Below are 20837 nucleotides of genomic sequence, written 5' to 3'. Positions count from 1 at the left end.
TGAGATTCTATGAGGACAGCTTTAAGTGTCCTTCTTAGCACAAGTACTATAATTTCAGCAGGACTGAAAGAAGAATAAAAAAAAGAGGTAGAGTACAATTTTCAGAAGCACCTAAGTGATTTAGACGGCTAAGTCTCATTTTCAAAAATGACTCAGGCAGTCAGAAACTTAAATCCCAAAGACTTTCAGTGAGATCTAGGCTCCTAAATGCCTCACTCATTTTTTAAAATAAGACTTAAGTGTTTTTGAAATTTTTACCAGCAGTATTTAAATTACATAAATTAGAATATAACTGGCAGTGGACCACAGATACTTGAGAAAGTCCAGAGGGAACCCCAAAACGTTTGGTCATCTCTTTGCCAACACTTTTGGAATTTAAATGCCTTATTTCAGGCTCACTGTGCCTCTATGGGATGCCTCTCTTGACAGGCTGCATTGTTATCACTTTACTTAGGGACAAACAGAAGGGTCAAACTTCAAATGCTGCCAGATTCACAGGACCATAGACTTTGCAAGCTTCCACCCTCAAGGAGATCTGTTCACAACAGAATAGAAACCAAAAAGCTCACAGCGAGTCAAGGATGTCAAATGACCAATACTTAAGTAACAGCTTCTGTTTCTTTGTTGCCCTGTTGTAGAGACCTTTAAGCACTTTGCAACTTCCTGTCTCCTCTCACCCACAGTCAGTATGTGTACTTGAAAGCAGAGTAACCCAAAGTCTGACCTTTTCCAGGGCATGCTGCAAGATCCTTCTTTTTGACAAACCCTTTCCATTATGACTGGATTTATTCTATATTTCAAAAATAGATACATTTAACCTATATATCCCTAGAACCTACAAAAGGAAGAGAACAAATCACTTCATATCAGTCTTCTGGGGACCTCACTATGCAGCTCTAATTTACCAGTGTGGTGCTCAGATACTACAATGATGGGTATTATAGAAAACCCCATGATAGAGAAGAGATAATGATTAGCACTGGAACACTCAAAGGAGAGGCAGTGCAAGTTTTAACAGAAGCTGGATTAGCTACAATGACTTCTGTCCATCTTTGTGCTGTTTTCTTCCTCTTTTGCTGTCCACAGAGAAAATGACAAAATATGCCCAAATGACAAAAAATCCAATAGAAATTAGTTGAGTTTCCTGTAAAGCATAAAATTGGGCAAGGTCACAAGCAGATGTCAGAAAACACAAGAGAGCTAATAATGTTGAATAAAAAAGGTTACCGATGGGAAAAAACAGCAAAATCATTTCTTTAAGAGTGTATTGGTTAGGAACTAAACATTACAGATCGTTATAGACACCTGCATCAGCAGAGACCTGAATGTAAAGTTTTTCATCTTTGTACCAACACAAAGTTGGTTAGGCATGTACGTCAGTGCACACGCGTTGACAAAACACCAGGTTTGTTTCTCTTCCCATTAGAGGTCATGAGCAACTGAACTAGGAGGAGTCCACATGCATAGCATACTCCATGCCAAATTCATGCTCTACTCACGCAAGCACACAGACAACGATAATTAGAGCAGAAGTGTCGCCAAGCATCACGCTCGCCCCTTTCCTGTGCACATTTCTTGTATGTATGCGTCTCCTGGACGTTTTGCTTTGACTTATAGGTTCCTGTGACCATGTACTAGCAATGCTTCTTCTCACCTGTGAAACTCCATTTGCAGGGAGGGACATGGCTGGGGTCGTGGCCGCAGTGATCACCCCTCCCGAAACTCTCAGCACGGTGGTGCCGGGTTTGGAGAGCTGTGAGGAAGCTGGCACCGATTTCAATGAACCATCTGATATTTTCATCAGTGACGTTTGTCCACCAGGAGCCGCCTTTGAAAGAAAGAGTTCAGTTTAAGGGAAAGCATTCCAATGAAGTCATTTTAAAAACATCTGTTTTTTGTACCAGAGCAGCAAAAAATCAGAATATTTCTGAGGGAAGAAGAGGTTTTTGAAGCAAGATCACTAAGCTTAACTTTGAGACAATTGTTTATAAGCTGCTCATTTTCTACACTAGTGTCTACTTTTTCAGAAGTGACCCAGTGATTGTGGGTCTCTCAATTTTTGGGTCCCCGACGTGAGAGACCTTAAAAGGACCTACTTTTCACGGAGAACCTGAATTTATTTGCACCTGCAATTTAAGTTACTAAGAAGTTTCTGAGCAGGTCAACAATGCAGGAACATGGGACATTTGCTAGACTCAACCTGTGGATCCAAATAAAACAAGGTGCAATGTTGTGTCCAATTATTTGCACTATGCATATGCAGGGGTCATTGTCTGAAAACCTGGCCTAATATTTCACACACAGTACAAGTATGGTTTCTGTTTGTTTGTTTTTTTTAAAAGGCTAAGCCTAAGGTTGGAGTTTTTTCTTCTAGTTAGATTTTTTTTTTTATAACCAATCTGTTTCAGTGAAAATATGAAATAAATACAAAACCTGTTGCTTGCCTAACTAAATCCAAAGGAGGGCTGAACTTTTTGTAAAAGTGGTTACATTATTTCCCCCCATCACAAGACAATACATATAGTTTGAACAACATGGTATTTGAAAGTTACCTGGGCAAATAAAGCAGTCTTCTGTCCAGTTATTACTTTTAATGCCTGCTGTCCTTGAGCGGAAGATGCTCCGACTCCTACACTGCCCTGAACAACTGACGCTGGTGTCAACTGCTTTCCAGAATGCTGAGGAGATGGCTGACCAACTAAAAATGTGCCCTGGTCAAAAATAAAAGTTACCTCGGTTAGGTTCTCTGAGTGGAAATCAAATGGTCTGAAAAAAATTGAATTCTGCACCAGTAACATGACAGTGACATTTGTAACTGCTCTCTGTGATCTGAGATTTTATTTTAAAACAAAGATTTCTTGTCCTTCAGGTTGCACACACTAATCAGATTTGCTACTGTCATTTGGAATTAACAGAAATATGAAAGCCCATATATCTTGTTTCCTGACCTCAAAGGGTCTTAGAGGAAATCTTTGCTCTCCACAGCAGAGAGAGAGTACACAGGGCTCAAAGCTCTTCCTACCACCAAGATTATTTAAAAAAAAAAAAGCGCATTTTGCAGTTAATTACAGTAGATGTTCTTACTAGAGGCAGTGCTCTCATCTCACTGTAAAGAGACATTATGTGACACATCGGAAGTGAGAATCCCAGAAGAAAAGGTCACAAGCCAGGTTCCAATCTGCTCAGACACGTCCACTGTAATTTAATAAGCCTCACATACTTCAGTTTATTCACTGTGACAAATACAATTTGTCAGAATGTTCAGACAGCTGGGCAGAGAGAAAAGGAGCGGGGGGGGGGGCGGGGGGGGGAGTTTTCCCTTCAGCTCTGAAGCCTAATTAATTCCTCAAAGGCCACATCTAGAGCAGAGTTGAAGCCATTCTAGACCCAACAGCAGCTGGAGACCCCACTCTAACAGACTAGCCTGTGGCCCCCATAGTCCTTCCCCACATACCACAATTCCATAATTGCCACCTCTCACCTGTTTTGTTTGTCCATTCTCTGTTAGCTTTTTTCCATTGTCCTCCCCCCGCCACCAGCTTTGCTTCCCATGACTCAACCTTGCTTTTTCTCCCCAATACCTTCCTCCTCCATCTTCCCACCTCTAGTGCTCTCCCTGCCTACAACTTTTATTATCCCCTAATGCTCTCTCTTCCCCCTTGGGGCTGCCTCCCTAACCTCTAGCTCTTCTGGTGTGTCCCCCTCAACACTCCCTGCCCCACCTCTGTTTTGGAGGTTGCCTCTACCCCTCCTCTCCCATTTTTGGGGAATATGCTTGCACCCTGCAGTCATTCACTGATGCATGTTCTCTCTCCTCCTACTACTCCCTTGTGCTACAACAACAGTGTTCTCTGCATCATGCAGCAGCCCACAGGGAGCAGCAAGTTGCACCACACAACTCGCAGGGGGGGAGTGGCACAGAACATACCGTCAGCTGCAGCAGACATGAGAAGAGAGTGAGTGGCCAGCAGGGCAGAGAGGTGGGTGTGCAACCCAGAAGGGTCTGGCTCTCCCTTAATTTGAAACTCATCTATTACAGAACCACAGAAGCTAGCACAAGGTCTGGTTTTCCCTGGATCAATTAAAATGCTGTACAACTCTGACCTGTGGTGTTTGTTTGAGGATGTAGGACGTGTAGGTGAGATGCTGGGATAAGCCACTACTTGTGCTTTGGGCAGTGGCTGCTGCCGCTGCTGCTCCTCCTCCACCTCCTCCTGCACTTGTAGAAGAGCCTGACTGGAGACCTGTAACAAAGATCAAAACAATGACTCTGCAGAGTTCGGCATCAGAGGCTGAGCAGCCACACCATTTCAACAGTGAAACTACACAGAAATTCACTTCTTTCCAACGACACCCCATTCCTCTTTTATGCACGTCTGTCCTTAGATGGGTGGGTTCTGTGGTAGCTCTTCAACAGGTACACAGAGGCAGCAGCTGAGGTATCTGTGTGCACATAACTTTAAAGGCCTTGTGCAATGCAGGCTGCCATCTGCTTCGTAAGTGAGCAGCAGCTATGCACTAGTTTTCCAGTGCAGCGGGCACAGCATGATTCTGGGGGTGGTATTGTGCTCTTCCACCTCAGCACGCTCTGGGAACAAACTGAAAGGGATCGAGGCTGCTTGTGGGCACACGGAGGTCTTTTTTGTATTGCTCTGCTGTCTCTACAGTCAGAGGCAGATGCAAACCAGCAATTTAATAGCTCTTTCAAAAGCCTCTTATAGATTATGAATATGTGAAATCCTACCAATGACCCTGCATGCTACTGATTTTGCTTTTACAACAGATACACTTCACCAGTGTTTGAATATAATTTCAGAGTCGTTACAGAGCACTCACCAATGATTACTTTGCAAAGAGCGATAATCTAAGGCTGCATTTGGATACTCTTACTAAGCCTACACTGAGAGCAGCGTGAACTCAGTCTTATTTTCAGTCTCTTATCTAGCAACGAAATGAGCAAAATGGTTACTGTTTTTCCAAAGAATCAGACATTTGCTTTACTTAAGGCCTATGAGGTTATACTGTCCATTTCCCTGCCAGTGCAGGATTGTGCCCAACCTAGCTCTGAGAGTCCCAAGCAATGGGGCTCCCAGCAATACATCACGGCCCAAAACACCTCAGTTAGGAAGGTCTATTTTAGCATTGACATTTATCTTACTTTATATATATATATATACACACCAGAAACAGTGGGATGAAGTGTGTGTGTGTGTGTGTATATATGTGTGTATATATATATACACACACACACACATATATACACACACACACACACTTCATCCCACTGTTTCTGGTTATAGCCTCATGTATTGCACTCAAACTCCTCCTCTGCCTTCATGGTATCAATAGCAAAGCTGATCAGAAAATGGGCAAACATTCCTTTGGAAAATTTTGATTTTTTTTTTTTTGGTTTCCCAATGAAAATTTGAAAACTATCAAGGAAAACAGGCACTTTTCTGCAAAAAAAAATTCATTTAGTTAAAACCCCTATTTTCCATTAAAAAAGTTTTGACCAGCTCTAGTCAATACCCTTCATAAACTTGTCAAGGTGATCTCCCCTCCCCGACACAGGCTCTCTTAGACATTGCATAGCTAAGATACCCCTATGTCATCCCTTTGAGCTTTCTGTATAATTTGGCCCCTTGAGCTCCTTGGCCATTTCTGTTGCCTGTTGCCAATTCCCTCTAGTTGTTCTCTTTCTGTTAATTTTGTGTTCAAAACTGAGGGGAGTATTCTAGGCAAAACTGTTCCAGAGTCATATACATTATGCAACATCTTTGCATAAGCAGCCTAACAGAGCACTGGGCTTTTCTATAGCAGCCACGAGACACTGCAAACTAATATCTATTTAATCATCAACCTAATACTCTTTGCATTACTGCATCCCAGCTTGTTCACTATGGCTCTGATCCAAAGCCCACTCAATTGAATGGGAATCTTTCCATCAACTTCACTGGACTTTGGATCAACCCCTATTTGAACATTTGTGTATTAGATTATTTCCCCCTCAGCCAGAAGATCCTGCCCTTTTCCAAGAGGGATCTTCTTTTTGTGATTTTCTGCTCATGTTTCCAGTTTCTCTCAGTCCCTTTCTAATATTTGTCACAAGTTTTCACAACTGCTTTCAATTTAATGTCAGCTGCAGGTTTCAGGAATGTGCTGTATACTCCCTTTCCCAGATTACCAATGAAGGGTTAAAAAAGCATACTGACTGGCTGGAATTTTCTTACTTGATCACTATTTGCAGTTATTGCTTTAAAATAATCTGGGGATCAGGGGATGACTTATATGAAAGAGCTCTCATGGGTCCCCTCACTGAACAGTACCATGCTGACTTTTTTTTTTGGGTGAACAAAGAAACTTGTCCTATTACTAACTGCCAAGGTACCAGAATAAAGGGCAAAATGCTTAACACATTAATTACAAAATGATTACATTATTTAACTCATTAGATTTCCCTGCAAGACTAACTAGCATTGTTTGTGGCTCGCAGTATGGCTCCTTGGGGTATCAGAAGCAGTTTTCCTTTTCCTGAAGGGTTCTTGCTGTTGGTGGTAAGGTACAGTTTGGTGCCAGGTGGTAAATTTGCCAAGTTTGCCAGGTTTGTGGCTGGCAACTGCAGCGTAGCCATCACTAGAAATGGAATAAAAAACAGAAAACCATGTTAAAAATTCAGTTTTTCAGAGTAGGATTCATAATAAAACCTGGGCAATTAAAATAAAGTCAGAACAAAATAGTGGCTAACCAAAGAACACTGTGCATAACAATGAGAATGCTGTGCTTGCAGCACTTTATCCAGCTCTAGGCATCTCTTCTGTTGAAGACAGTTTGCATATAAAGTGTTATTTATTACTACACTAGCCTAATTCTAATAAGTTTTTACTACAGATCTCTTAGCATGTTATTTTGACTAGATGTTCCCTCTCATTCTAAAATATAGTTGTGTTTGGAGTAACGCTGGAGCATGACAGAGTTCCAAAATGAATCTAATCTGAATTTTGTAATCCAAGTTGTAAAGCTACTTTACCTGAACCTTGAGATCCACTTTTCTGAACCCCTGCTGAAGTCATCTGAGCCTTCGTTAAAGTTTGCACAGGTTGGGCAACAATTGTTCCACCACCTCCACTCACAATGGCTTTTGCTACTCCTTGGGTTACAACCTGCTTTGGACCAACAGCTTTTGCTACTGAAGAGCTGGATTTTGCCACAAGTATCTGACCACCACTGATAGCCACAGCTTGTTTCACTGTTGACTGTAAAGTAGAACTGACAGGAACCCCAACGACCTGTAATAAATAAGCAACCGATGACACTCTTCAGGCAGGATTTCCCTGGAACAGCACCTGAAGAGAATAAACATTCCACGTGGTGGGCTACCCAAGAAGTTGGTATCTATTTCAGGGCATTTCAAAGGTTAAACAAGCTAACAGGTTAGCCATTCTGAAACAATAAACTTAATGTAAGGGGGACTCAAACACATTCAAATGTTACTAAGACCAACACAGTCAGAGATTATTAAAAAAAACTGATCAAACTCACAACCATTCCTGTTCAGTCCACCGGTGAGAAAATGACTGTAAAACCAACCATGATTTCAGAATGACTATTCAAGATTTGAGTGTGACCCACTTATCCAAGGACCCTCGATATTCCCCAACACAGGAAACTGCTTCATTCAGAAAGAACCTGAAGTTTGCCTTAGTGAAGTGCAGAGAGCCATGCGACCCGAGGAGGCACTCAATGCCTACTGGCAAAGAGTTCACTATTATGTCAGTAAACTCCTATCAGGCTGGACAAATTCACGACACCCAACACATTGCTTTCATAGTATTTATCTAAAAAGTGCTTTGTGAGGTATCAAATGAAAGCCAGTGATACCTTGGTCATTGATATTATTGTGAAATGCCTATATTAACACTATAGAAGGAGTTATGTATACCTATTGATATTATGCCTTAAAGTCTGTAACCAAGCAAAGGGAGAACCAGGAGGGAAGATAATTTATATTTGACAGAGAGCTAACTAAGTACGGTAAAACTGACAGAATGGAAGCCCAAGCCGCATGTAGCATCAACAGGAAAAAAAACAGGTTGATGGGAGGGTGGTGGAGAGGAGAACTTGGACTCAACATGGGCGACAGCACACAGGAGAGCAATCAACGGGGGCAACGTGTCTTATCTGGGGATGCACTTCAAAATGATGCATTTCAAAGGTTTACTGAACCATGAGAAGAAGGAAAAAGAACCTCTGTTATCCATTTGCTGAGAAACCCCCTTTGAGGGCATAGAGGTATTCACAAAGGTCTGGGTCGTGGTGATGACTGGAAGACAGCAAGCTCTGCAAAAAGCTTTGGTGAGAGACTGTATTAGACAAGGATTGTAGCCTAAAGTTTTAATCTCTAGAAAGCGTTATACTTTTGTTTTGTTGGTAACCATTTCCGTTTCCATTATTTTTGCTCAATGCTCACTTGAATCTATGACACTCTGCTCTTTGTTAAACAACTTCTCTGTTTTCACCATAAATAGATTACAGTGCTGTATTATTACAAAGGACCCGATCCTAAGTTGTAACCTTCCAGCTGTGTGCGCACAGTCTCTTTGGGGACAGCATACCTGGCAATTACTGAGTGTGTCCAGTGACGAGGCTAGACACCATAGGGGGACGCTTCTGGGGCGTTCCAGGCCTAGGATACACTGGGTGTTAATCTGCAAGGTAAAACGCGGGCTGGCAGGATTCTGATGAGTTTGTTGGGGTAGCTAGGTGACTGAGCGTCCAGGAACTGACACAGTTAGGCACGAGCAAGTCTCTCTCACTGATGCAGGGGGGGTAACATGCTGACCTACGGTTCTGGAGAAACTTAAGATTCAACTGACTCATGAAAATACTCTGGAAACTTTGGCCCCAATGTTGAACTAACAAACAGCCTCAGTTTTATACACAGACAACGCATCCAGGGAAGTATCACATTTGTGCACCTGCCAGACTAGGCAAAAAGGTAGTTTAAAGAACAACTAACTGATTTATAAATATTAATGTATATTTACATATGTAAACATATTTTGCATACACTAGTCCATGTGCTTGGCAGGTAGATTGCACTGTATATACCTTAGAGTGGGTAGAAGGCAGGAATTAACCCTTTTGATGTCTGGATTGTTGAGCCATTACACATGGAGCTGCTAAGCTCCAAGCATGCCCCAGCTGCTTTGCTTCTCTCTCACTGACACATCACACTGAAATCTACTGTAGTTCTCATTCCATTGATGCAAAATAAAGTTTCCATTCTGGGCTAGTTTTTCCTGTTTCTCTCTCTTAAACCTTTGCAACGGAGGAGTAAATAGGAAGAAGGAGGTTGTTCCCTGCAGGCAACAATATGCAAATGTTTCCACCCCCTTAAACTTCCCCACATAAGTAAAATTACCTATGAAAAATAAAAGAATAAGAACTACCCCTAGAGCTGGACTTGAACCTGCGGCCTAGCACTCCCTTACATATAGTACCTCCAGCATTCTAAGGTAGCAGCACAGAGGTAGCTTGTTTCCTATGACCTCCCCCAAACTCAATGGCTTTAAGAGAAGCAGCACTGACTGCTACCCCCCAGTTCTGTGCTAGCAGCAGAGTGGAGATGCATCAGTGAAACAACACTGAGTCCAGGCAGTTTAAGACATCAAAACATTCAATACCTTTGATTGGGTGGTCCCCTCTCCTGTGCTCATGATCTGCTTCTGAGGTGACAAAGCTATCATGTGACTCCCCTTCACAGTGACATACTGCTGCCCAGAGGCCTGTGAGGTTGTTCCAGTCACCGGCAGCTGTGGTTGCTGGGGCAGCTCTCCAGGCTCCTGCTTTATTATCACCTTTTCATAAGGAAAACTGGAGTAAACAAACTGCTTTGTGCTCCAAAAGAAATCATCATCTGCAAGCATCGGTCTTCAGAGAGAGGTAGGAGCTTCCAGGCTGAGAGCGACACAGAGGGCCCAAAACTCCCACCGCACAGCCTCTGAACCATTCTGACTTCACTTCCTGTTTTGAGAAATGGGGCGAATACTTGCCAACTTCCCAGGCTTAGTTAGTGTTTGCAAAGTGATGGGAAAGCCACAAGTGCAAAGTGTCATTATTAATATTAACTATGTGTTTGTTCTGCTTGGAAGCTGCAACTGTGCATTAGTCTGCTCAGGGCTGAGCAGTACTCTGGGCTTTTAATTCCCCATCCAGGATCCTGTCCCAAATATGGCCTGTACCCCAGACAAAACCCCAACCTTTGGTAAGTCCTTTTCTATCCTGCTACATTATGTAAAGGGTGTGCCTTATTCATTTCAGTTACGACCTCTATTACCAGAGGGTCTCAACATCTTGAATGTATTTATCCCCTAACTGCTATTATCCCGATCTGGGGAATTGAGGCTCAGAGACTGAGTGACTAGGTCAAAATTGTGCAGGAAGTCTTGTGCAGCAGGGCATCATTACACATGGGTTTCCTGAGCCCTGAACTAGCATCATAAACACTGTACCACCCTTCCTCTCTCATTGAAATTAACTCATAATTTAAAGGAATTAAGGTAGTCACTCAGAACTCTGGGATAAACACCTGATTTTGGATGCCAAGGTCAGTAATTAGAAATGGAAATCCTATTAGATCATCCTATTCATTCCCCTGCAAGGGGTGGGGAGAGTACTGGCTCACAAGAAGACATGTGATACTACAGTTGGTTAAAAAGAAATTTGGACAAGTGACACTTAGGCCTGGTCTACACTAAGGGGGGGGGGGGGGGTCGAACTAAGGTACGCAAGTTCAGCTACGCAAATAGCGTAGCTGAACTCGAACTACCTTAGTTCGAAGTACTCACCCGCCCAGACGCCGCGGGATCGAAGTCCGCGGCTCCCCCGTCGACTCCGCCACCGCCGTTCGCAGTGGTGAAGTTCTGGAGTTGACGGGAGTGCGTTCGGAGTTCGATATATCGCATCTAGATTAGACGCGATATATCGAACTCCGAGAAGTCAAACGCTAGCCGCTGACCCGGACGGTAAGTATAGACGTACCCTTAGGGAAATGCACTTAAATGCCAATATTTGACATTCAGAAATCATGGTAAAGTATTAGTAGGCGGGAAAATAGCCTAGAGTCTCAGACTACCACAGTTTATTTTTAATGTACAGTAGAAAAACTCAGAGTTATGAACAGCAGAGTTACGAACTGACCAGTCAACCCCACACCTCATCTGGAACTGGAAAGTACGCAATCAGGCGGCAGCCACAGAGACAACAAAAGCAAATACAAGAGAGTATTGGGTTAAATGTAAAAGTACTAAAAAAAATAAATAAAGGGAAAGCAGCATTTTTCTTCTGCATAGTAAAGTTTCAAAGCTGTATTAAATCAATGTTCAGTTGTAAGCTTTTGAAAGAACAACCGTAACACTTTGTTCAGAGTTATGAACATTTCATAGTTATGAACAACCTCCATTCCCCAAGGTGTCTGTAGCTCTAAGATTCCACTGTATTATGCGATAAAAGCACAGCTCTTAAGATTTCCTAGAATATGGCAGTGGTTCATCAAGGAAAAGGATGAATGAGATGGAAGAATGGAGACAGACAAGGGAAAGAGGGCAGAGGAACAATCGAGCCAACAGAACAGAATCAAGACTAATCTGCTGACAGTTGTAAAAGTTTTCATTTCCCTACTCACATAACAAGGGAACTGGCAGTCAGGCCCCAAGAACACTCACTCCCAACAGTACAGTTATATGCACTAGAAAAGTTACATGCTTTGTGATGAAACCGTGTGCAGAGATACTATCAGAGCATGCATCCATGTACAAAGCCAAGAACATAAATCAAATACCTTTGTAAAAGCTCCAAGTCCACCTGTCACAGATTTAGGGCTTTGTGCCTTAGAATGACTCCCAATTGGACAAAGGGGTGGCATGGTTGCAAACAGAGAATCCTCTTGCTATGGATGAATACATATGGCACATAATTAGGTGGAACATGCAATATAAAACAAAGTGATGACTTCCTGTATTCACATTACTGATAACCCAGAGTGCCTTGAATTACTTATCTTGTTACTTATTACTTGTTGTAGGCATATTGATCCCAGGATATGAGAGAGAGACAGACACAAGGTAGCTAAGGTTTTATGACAGATACTGGTTTTATGGCTCATTCCAACACCAATTTGTAACTCACCCTATTGCCCGTGAACCCTTAAGTACCTACTTCATTTTAAGTGGTCTCCTACAGCATGTGTGAACCCCTTATGCTTAACAATCAGTCCCACCTTGTATTTAGCGTAGTTACCCTCTACAGACCTCAGGAAGAGCTCTGTGAGGCTCCAAAGATTGTCCCTTCCACCAATAGCAGCTGTTCCAGTAAAAGATATTACCTCGGCCACTGGGAGCTGTGGGCAGCCATGCCTGCAGACTGTCAATGTAAACAAACTGTCTCGCGGCCAGCCTGCGGATTACCCTGACAGGCCGCGTGCGGCCCGTGGGCCACAGGTTGCCCACCACTGACATAAATACAATGGAATTCTGCCAAACAATATAAGCACCTGCGAACACCAAATCCTTTTTTGTTGTAAGTTATATCATCAGCAACTAAAACAATGTTTATTATTGTATGGCAATTAGCTGATAGAAATGGACTGACAGCTACAGTCACAGGCATGCTAAGTGTTTTTATAATAAGCCTAGATTTTTCCATTCTTTAAATGTTGTAAATTTAAATTAGGCTAAAACTGGCACACACAATCTAAGAGTTGAGAACACATTTTAAAAGATAAACACTGGAAAACCATTTGCTGATTTAAAGTTGCAAACAAAAAGTTTGGTTTCAGATACATTATTCTTCCCTCTAAGTAAAAAATTCTGATGTCATGCAAGCTTCATAGTAGAACTGGTGGACTTGCAGAAGTAGCAATATTTTCTACCTATATTATGTAAATTATGTATGCCACACATCTAGACCTGCAAAATTTTGTTTCTTTCATTCCAGCTGAGGAGGTTGGTAGATGAATCAAATTCTTTTTTTTTTGGACTCGTTCCATACTCTTAATAAATGTAAATTCTTATTTTCAGTCACTGTGCCAGAGACTATTGAAGAGATGAACAAAAATGCTGAACAGACGATGCTTTGAAATGTTAGGTTCGACTGTTTTAATACAACAGAATTTTTTTCTACCCTTACAAAGTTACATGTTCCCAACCCAGTCGACGAGACACTGAGATTTACAGGGAACAGACTTCCACTTATTTTTCTAATTAACCTCTGATTCTTAATGATGTTACCTTGAAAATATGAAATTCATTCAATAAGGGTGGTATGCATCGCTGGATCAGCTCTGATTTGTTTGACGCTACAGAGAAGTAACTGCTCCAAACCAGTGAAATAAAGAGTTAATCCTTAACCTTGTTAATGGCAGTCATTGTGAACATGCTTACCCCCCCCTTTTTTTTTTAAATAAAGAATAAGGGGTGCAAAAAATCACAATTAAAAAAAGCTGCTCCACGTTTGCTGCCTCAAATATGTAAAAACTTGTTTCCTAAGAGAAGTGATACTCAAGATCACTATAGGACAAGCCTATGGATTGGATCTCTCACTATGATAAAAATACAAGATGGGAATACATGCTTCATTTTACTCAGTATATCTTGTCATATGTACACATGTGGCAAAATTCCTATACTACAGATTCTCAGAGACAGACCTTGTGGAAAGGAACGTTCTGAACCTCAATTAAAAAAATAAGAGGCTCTTCTCTGTAGACTGAATGGCAATTATCCAGGCAGCCTAAAATCAATTATTCTTGCATGTGCTGAACAGGCTAATGCTGACAAGGCTCCAGCACACCCCAGGCTCCACCAAACACTTTCAAAAGGGGGTGTCACTGATGCCACTAGTCTGCCAAAAATACCCTTCTCTGTAAAGAAAATGGGAAAGATTTTGTCTGAATTAACCCAGCTCCATACCTTTAGAGCTTTCCAGCTGCAAAGCACAGACACTACTCATTCTCAATTTACAGTCAGTGACTCCACATTTGTCTGGGGCACATATTTTTTTTGTAGATAAAGCTTCCAATGTCGCTAGCTCACTGGTGTTCTTTTTACCTCCCTGTTGTTGACATGAACATTCTTTTGATGGAGGTAGCTGAAAAGCCACTGAATGTCAGCTATTGGCCTGATATGAATGTATCAGTCGTGCAGAAAATTTGGAACTGAGATTTTAAAAATATGCACCTCTTGTTAAATCTGATATTACCACCAACCAAGCCAAAAAAGATCAATATTTTATAGAACAGGCTCTTTGAAAAGTATTTTGACAGTACCGATATCTGTGCCCTCCAAGGATTTCCTTATACGCTAACAAAAGACTGGCACTTTTCAGACAAGTACTCACAACTCTAATTAGAGCTGCATGAAATTACACCACCATACCGTATAAACAACAGTGTTATGGTGGCTAGACAGAAGAAATGTTCAAATGAACTAATAAGAACATGAAGTTGTCTGGAATCAGCATTTATGATGCTGAAAAAGCCTGCTCCATATGAAGCTATTTCTTTATGGAAACAGACAACCTAACAAGAATGTTACCTTGACAGCAGATGTTACCAAGCTGCTTCCATGGATCTTTGAGACTGGAGAGCCGGCTCCATGAGAGGCTTGAGAGACACTTGTCAGTTTGCTTGTTGGGCTTCCTGGGTATTGGAAGATAAGTTTTATGCAGTGTTGTTGTAGCCATGCTGGTCACAGGATATTAGAGAGAGAGTGGGTGAGGGTAATGTCTTTTATTGGACCAACTTCTGTTGGCAAGAGAGACAAGCTTTCAAGCTTACCCAGGAGCTCAAAGGCTCGTCCCTCTCACTAACAGAAGCTGATCCAACAAAAGATATTACCTCACCCACCATGTCTCTCTACTGGAAGATAAGGGAGATTTCAGCATAAGTGTTCAGTCTTTGGTACCGTTAAATAAATACAGCTTTTCATCAAACAAGCAAGACATGATCAGTGGAGATCAGGATGGGGACAAGTTACATTAGTTTTCTGTTATAGAAGACAACGTATAGTCAAAAACACCACAAACTAAATATCCATTCTTTAAAGGAACAAGACCTCGCTAAACATAATGCTAAAAATCTCATTTCTTCTGCAAGTACTTTTGAATATTAAAAGAGACATTTTTAAAACCTGCTTCTTCCCCGTTTGAACAGTTTACATTTTGTACTACACTCAACAGAATTAGTTTCACTTTCTGATTCTCATTCAAAAGTACAGTTCTGCAACACGTGGGTTGCATATATAATATCCCCTTCCAGTGTTTATTTATAAACTGTTTGCATTTATATTAAAAACAAAACTATACAGATATTTCTATTGAAGATAGGCTTTGTGAAAGCTGGCTTCTACAAAACCTTTGTTTCAGACCTCACCCGACTTAGTAGTGTCTCTTTGTTTTACCCTCTTTTAAAAAAAATTAAGATATTGGGTGGGAATCTGAAAACCACCTATGTGATTCTGATGTACAAGTCCTCACTGACTTCCAATGGAACTTGTGCCCCTAAGCCACTTAGGTGCTTTTGAAAATTCCACTCACTATCAAATTGCATCGGATTTACCCAACAAGAGAGCTCAAAAACAGAGATTAAAAGAAATTCAGCTACTGCAAACACACAGTGGTTTCCCACCATTCAGTTTTCCTCCCACAGAGTTGTAGGGAGGTGCTCATTGAAAAAATGTGATTTTCTGACCAAAAAAGGGGACACATTTTAATGACGATCTTCCCCCTTTTTCAACTAGGTCTAGTGAAAGGCACATACTACATGGATCATTGTAACCAGGATGAACACACTTGTCAGCTCCAAGTGTCATTTTGAGAAGCTACGACAAACACCTATTTGTAATTATGTATGTGTGTGTTTAGACAGGAAGTTCCTGGCCTGTCTCTAATAATGGACTCACAAGCAGTTGTTTTTCCTCCAACATGTAGGCAAGGGTTTCCAGCTGGCTCCCATTGCCTTCCACCTGTCTCCTGTAATCTGTACTCCCCAGACCAACAGACTGCACCGGTTCCCCTAGCGTCACCTCTGAAGCACCATGGGAATCTAGTTAAATGAGTCTGGGGTGGGCCTAAGGCCAACCAGCTAGAAGCAGCTGAATGAAGGTTCACAGTAGTACAAAGGTTGATTCATCTCCTCTCCAGACCATCTTAATCCAATTGACCTATTGTTTCGATACAGCCAGAGAAATGCATGCTGTAATCTCTAGTACTGGCAGGTCACACTTCTGAGTTAAAGATTGAGGGGTGGAGGAGCACTTTGGTCATGGAAAAGGCACAGCTTCATTTTAAGTGTCCTTGCTTTTTATCAGTGTGTAGCACAGCCTCACATTCCTTGCTCCTCATCTCTGAAATGCGTACACTCCCTGGGGAAAGGAATATGTGATTTCTATTTGGCCTTGTTTTTTCTGTCATGGCCGAAAGCAAATTCCTTTGACGCTAAAAAGACACATTCTGTACATTAATTATACAAACCAATAATACTGATCTTCCTTTGTAAAAGGCTTTCAGATCTTCACAGATCTAAGTGAAGACAGGCTTGAATGTATAAAACTAACCTGCTACCTTCTACGGATCAAATTACGCACCTGTGCTTGTGGCTGCTGCTCCGACCATCTGTGCCGGCTTGTCCACAATAACATACGGGTTATTAATGACTGAACTAGCAGACCCCAACTTCATGTGCACTGGAGTGGAGGTTGGGGTACGAGGTAGCGGAGATGGGCTTGGGGTTGATATTGGAGAACCTTAAGGAAAAGAGTCCAACACTTCCATCTCAAATTTCATAAGAGCATAAAAATGCAATAATAAAAAAATAACTTGTACTTTGGACATTTAGCTGAAGGTGCACTTCCAGCCTGAGCGGGGTGCCAGGGCTGCAGGGACAGGTAAAGCTGAATGATCCCAGACCTCCCCACTCGCACTGTCAATATGCTCCTGTAGATGAGGGTGAAGTGCTGAACAGCTCCTTGAAGCCATTCGTCTTCCTTCACCTACAGTGCCCCCTTTTACAGCCAACCACAGGAACAGCTCATGAATAAAGGGCTGTAGGCTCAGGCAGTCAACCACTAGGCCAAGCCTCTATTTTATCCCACACTCGGCTCAAACGCAAGAGCCCCTAAGAGCCATTATGGTACCACCATGTGGATTCTTGGTAAATGGAAAAGTGATTAAACTGGGGGTGAGGGAAGGGGAAGACAAAAAAACAAAAAAGCAGATGAGTTAAAAGGAGAGCAGAGACAAAAGGACGGAAGAGTGAGAACGTAGACAGAAAAGAGAGGGCAGCCACTGCATCAGGGAACAGAGCAGGGGACTCTGTGTGCGAGAAGGCAATCCTCTAATAATCTGCTCTCTTGGGAGAGAGGGAGGGAGGACTGCCAGCTAACAAGGAGCAGAAACACTCAATCCAGGAAGACCCTGATGATTTACAGCAACTATCACAATCCAAAAGAGTTTGGGGTCTTAGCATGAAAAAATTAGCAGAGCCTAAGAAATGTTTAAACAGGGGAACAGCTGGAACAGCAAAGCTTGATATAGAAAAGCTGAAGGGTTTTAAGGTAGGCAAGATGGTTCTGTGACTCTCACCCACTGGAAAGCATCAGTCTCTCACTCATGCGACAAGGAAAAGAAGAGCAGTGCGACAGTACGTTAGGATGATAAGAGCACTTGGCACACATTCAAACGTAAGTTGCTGGTGCCCTGGGTACTACTATAAGATGGCACGCACGACTATTGGCAGAAGAGAAAATACAACCACGCACAGGAGAAGTCAAGTTGGGAAGAGATCATCAGTAGCACACAGCTTGGTACCCTGGCTCTTCATTCTGTATCTGAACTTCAGATGAATGTGGGGCTTTACAGGCAAGGCTCCCAGTTTCCCAAGTGACCCAGTAGGGTTGGCCATTAAAGATTTTTGATGCAACAATAAGGCATTGCATCAGTGAAGAGAATGCACATTATGTTTGGCAGACAAGGGACTAGAGGTGAAAAAAGAGTTAACAGTACAGGCAAATGTAGCATGACCGTGTCTGGCTGAGAAGTTACTAAAGGGAAATCATTTTGCCAACTGCAATCAGATGCTTATCTAAACAAACAGGGAATTACTGTTAAGGGGGAAGGGAGGAAGCAGTTTGACTCTAAGGAGGGGACTTTGTTACTAGGAGAATAACAATTTATATACAAGTTTAAACCCCGTCATTTCCCTGATAACATGAAAGGAAAAAACCTGTGCCCACTTTACCCAGCCCAGTAGTTTGGCAGTTTGCAAAGAGAAGAAGCCCTTCTTCCCATGCACATACCCATACATGCAAGATGCATTTCAATATTAATGTTTTGAACTAACAATTTTCATGCCTGAGCCCATTAGCAGCAGTAGCAGTCTTACTAAAGAGTGATCTCAAGTGGGTTGCTGGTAGTATTTATGCCCAGAAAGAGACTAAAACTAGTTCCCATCCTGCTTTTAATCTTGAATTCACAAATTAAACATTTTGTATAGGTTTGTTATTTTTTAAAAGAGGGAATTTTGTTTAGTGCATTACACTGGATCTCCCTATTGCCTAATGTGTAATGTTAGCATGAAAATCGGGAAAGGACACAAAACAAGACCAGCTAGTTCAATCTCATTGTTCAGTATGAAGTATGATACTGAAACTAAATGTACCTGATACAATCTTGCAGCTCATGGTGATGGGCTGGAAGGATTTTCCTGGAGATTCTGCGGGACTCGGGATCTGACCCTGAGGTACTATTTTGCAACTAGCCGCAATTGGCTGAAAAGCTGAATTTCCATGAGAGCCAAAGGTTACTTTCTGTGTCGCCAATTTGGTGGGAGTCCGTTCTATTGAAGATGGCAGGGAATAAAAAGTGGTATGTCTTTCAGTTTCAGCATTCACAGGGAATCCTGATTAAAATATGGAAAAGAGAAATGTTTCTCAGGCTGACTCATCAAATTCCTTGTTGCATTTCTCTACACAGACAAAAATTAAGATATGACAAACATGTCCACAAATATAAAGCATAAGAAAGTGGGGCTTCGGTTATGATTTTTTGCATTTTCATGTGTTATTTTGCTGGATACATCCCAAACAAAAAATTAAGACCCAGACTAACCATATACTGTTTTACCCAATATGCAGCCCTGCGCATTCGTTTTTGGCATATTTTTCATAAGTCACATTGACTTACCTAAAACTATTAAGTTTTGAGTGTCCATAAGACAGATAGATCAATGTAGCTGAGGGGGAAGTTTCCCCTGAAGAAAATCCCTATCCCTGCATATTTAGGAGTGATTACCTAGGGGAAGGGGCTGACTACCGCCCTCTTGTATTAGCCCATAGTCTACTCTGGTGTGGCAGAAGCTATTTACTGAGGAGCTCAGATACTCATGGATAATGGGCCACTAACCAAGAAGCCAGTGTAGAGGCCCCAGAGGCTGAAAAGTAGGTTTCCTCTTTTCAATTTGTGTTATGGGCTGTCCATTCAGATGTACTTAGTGTCTTTGCTCAAGTCTGAAAAATGCTAGTGTACTGATAATTCAGAGGCCTGCATTTTCCTTTTTTGGTGTGAGACCATCAAAAGCACTCACTGAAACCTTGAACCGTCTCCCTTTCGCCTTCCCCACCCCCCTAACTTAGAACCACTGCCACAGCACACTGCGGGAGCAGATAGCATGGGTGGAAAGGACGGCTGTGCCACATAAACACAAGCACTCCCACAACTGAAAGAGCTGCACCAGGAGATTTTACCAGAGATGTCAGGGTAAATAAGGCCTCAGAGCTACAGCCACCAGAGCCAAGCCAACGCTCCATATTCTAGCATTTTGTGGGGCATAAATTGCTCCCTCTCACTATACGCTTCTGCGCATCAGAATATAGATGCTAAACAGGAAAGCAAAGGGTCTCTCCCTCTTTTCATCCCAGCTAATAAAAATAATTGTCCCACAAGACCATGAAAAAGTAAAATGGCAGCAGGGTCGGCCTTTGTTTTGCTATACAATCTGAAGACCAGACTGCTGGGCTCAGATGGCCTCAGAATGGTTTGTTGCCCCCAATTCAAATGATTTTAAAATCTCAATTGTTGGAACACTGCAAAGGGCACACATGAGAATTAAAGGAAGACACTTAAAAGAATGGAGGCTCAGGTGATCTTCAGTGGGATTCCACCTGTCCCTAAAGGAAGGCAGCGAAGGCGAGACAAGATTATGATGATCAACAGATGGCTCAGGCAATGGTGCTATTAAGAAGGGCTTTGGGATGTTTGACCACTGGGAGGCATTCAGGGACACAGGACTTTCTTCATGGGATGGACTCCACCTGAGTAGGGAGGGAGACAGACTTCTGGGATGGAGGCTGGCACAACTGACTAAAAGAGCTTTAAAACTAGGAATTTGGAGGAGACGGTTGGGAGATGCTCATCTAATCTCCAAGTCTGATTCTAAAACCCGAGTGGGAGGAAAATCAAGTAAAAGAGGATACAGCAATGAAGAAAGGAACAACAGAGGGCAGGAGAACGGATAAGAAGAAAATACAATGTCAATATCACTGACAGTAACAGTCAGGTAGGCAATACTCGCAGTCAAATGACTATGTCTAAGCAAGCAAAGAATCTGGGAGAAGCCACACAGGAACAACTAAGATGTCTGTACAACAATGCAAGGAGCCTGGGTAACAAAATGGAGGAACTAAAACTGCTGGTGCAGGAAACAAAACTAGGTATTACAGGGATAACAAAAACATGATGAAACAGTATTCATGACTGGAGTTCAGATGTTGAAAGGTATATGCTGA

General features: G+C 42.1%; 1 protein-coding gene across 3 annotated transcripts in view; it reads right to left on the bottom strand.

The window, feature by feature from the left end:
- YEATS2 (YEATS domain containing 2) overlaps positions 1-20837 on the bottom strand; it is a 70950-nt gene that overhangs the window by 21900 nt on the left and 28213 nt on the right. The window contains exons 12-21 of one of the 3 annotated variants that reach the window (XM_045031493.1): positions 18713-18952; positions 16641-16799; positions 14592-14695; positions 11840-11947; positions 9684-9857; positions 7028-7286; positions 6472-6633; positions 4105-4244; positions 2553-2711; positions 1655-1828 (exon numbers count right to left, since the gene is read on the bottom strand). In XM_045031493.1, coding sequence (XP_044887428.1) covers positions 1655-1828; positions 2553-2711; positions 4105-4244; positions 6472-6633; positions 7028-7286; positions 9684-9857; positions 11840-11947; positions 14592-14695; positions 16641-16799; positions 18713-18952 — 1679 coding nt within the window. The remainder of the gene's footprint in view (positions 1-1654; positions 1829-2552; positions 2712-4104; positions 4245-6471; positions 6634-7027; positions 7287-9683; positions 9858-11839; positions 11948-14591; positions 14696-16640; positions 16800-18712; positions 18953-20837) is intronic. The other 2 variants (XM_045031494.1, XM_045031495.1) reach the window with 2 other exon arrangements.

Source organism: Mauremys mutica, chromosome 9, assembly GCF_020497125.1.
Source record: "Mauremys mutica isolate MM-2020 ecotype Southern chromosome 9, ASM2049712v1, whole genome shotgun sequence".
NCBI lineage: Eukaryota > Metazoa > Chordata > Testudines > Geoemydidae > Mauremys > Mauremys mutica.
This window is presented reverse-complemented; position numbering and strand designations above follow the sequence as displayed.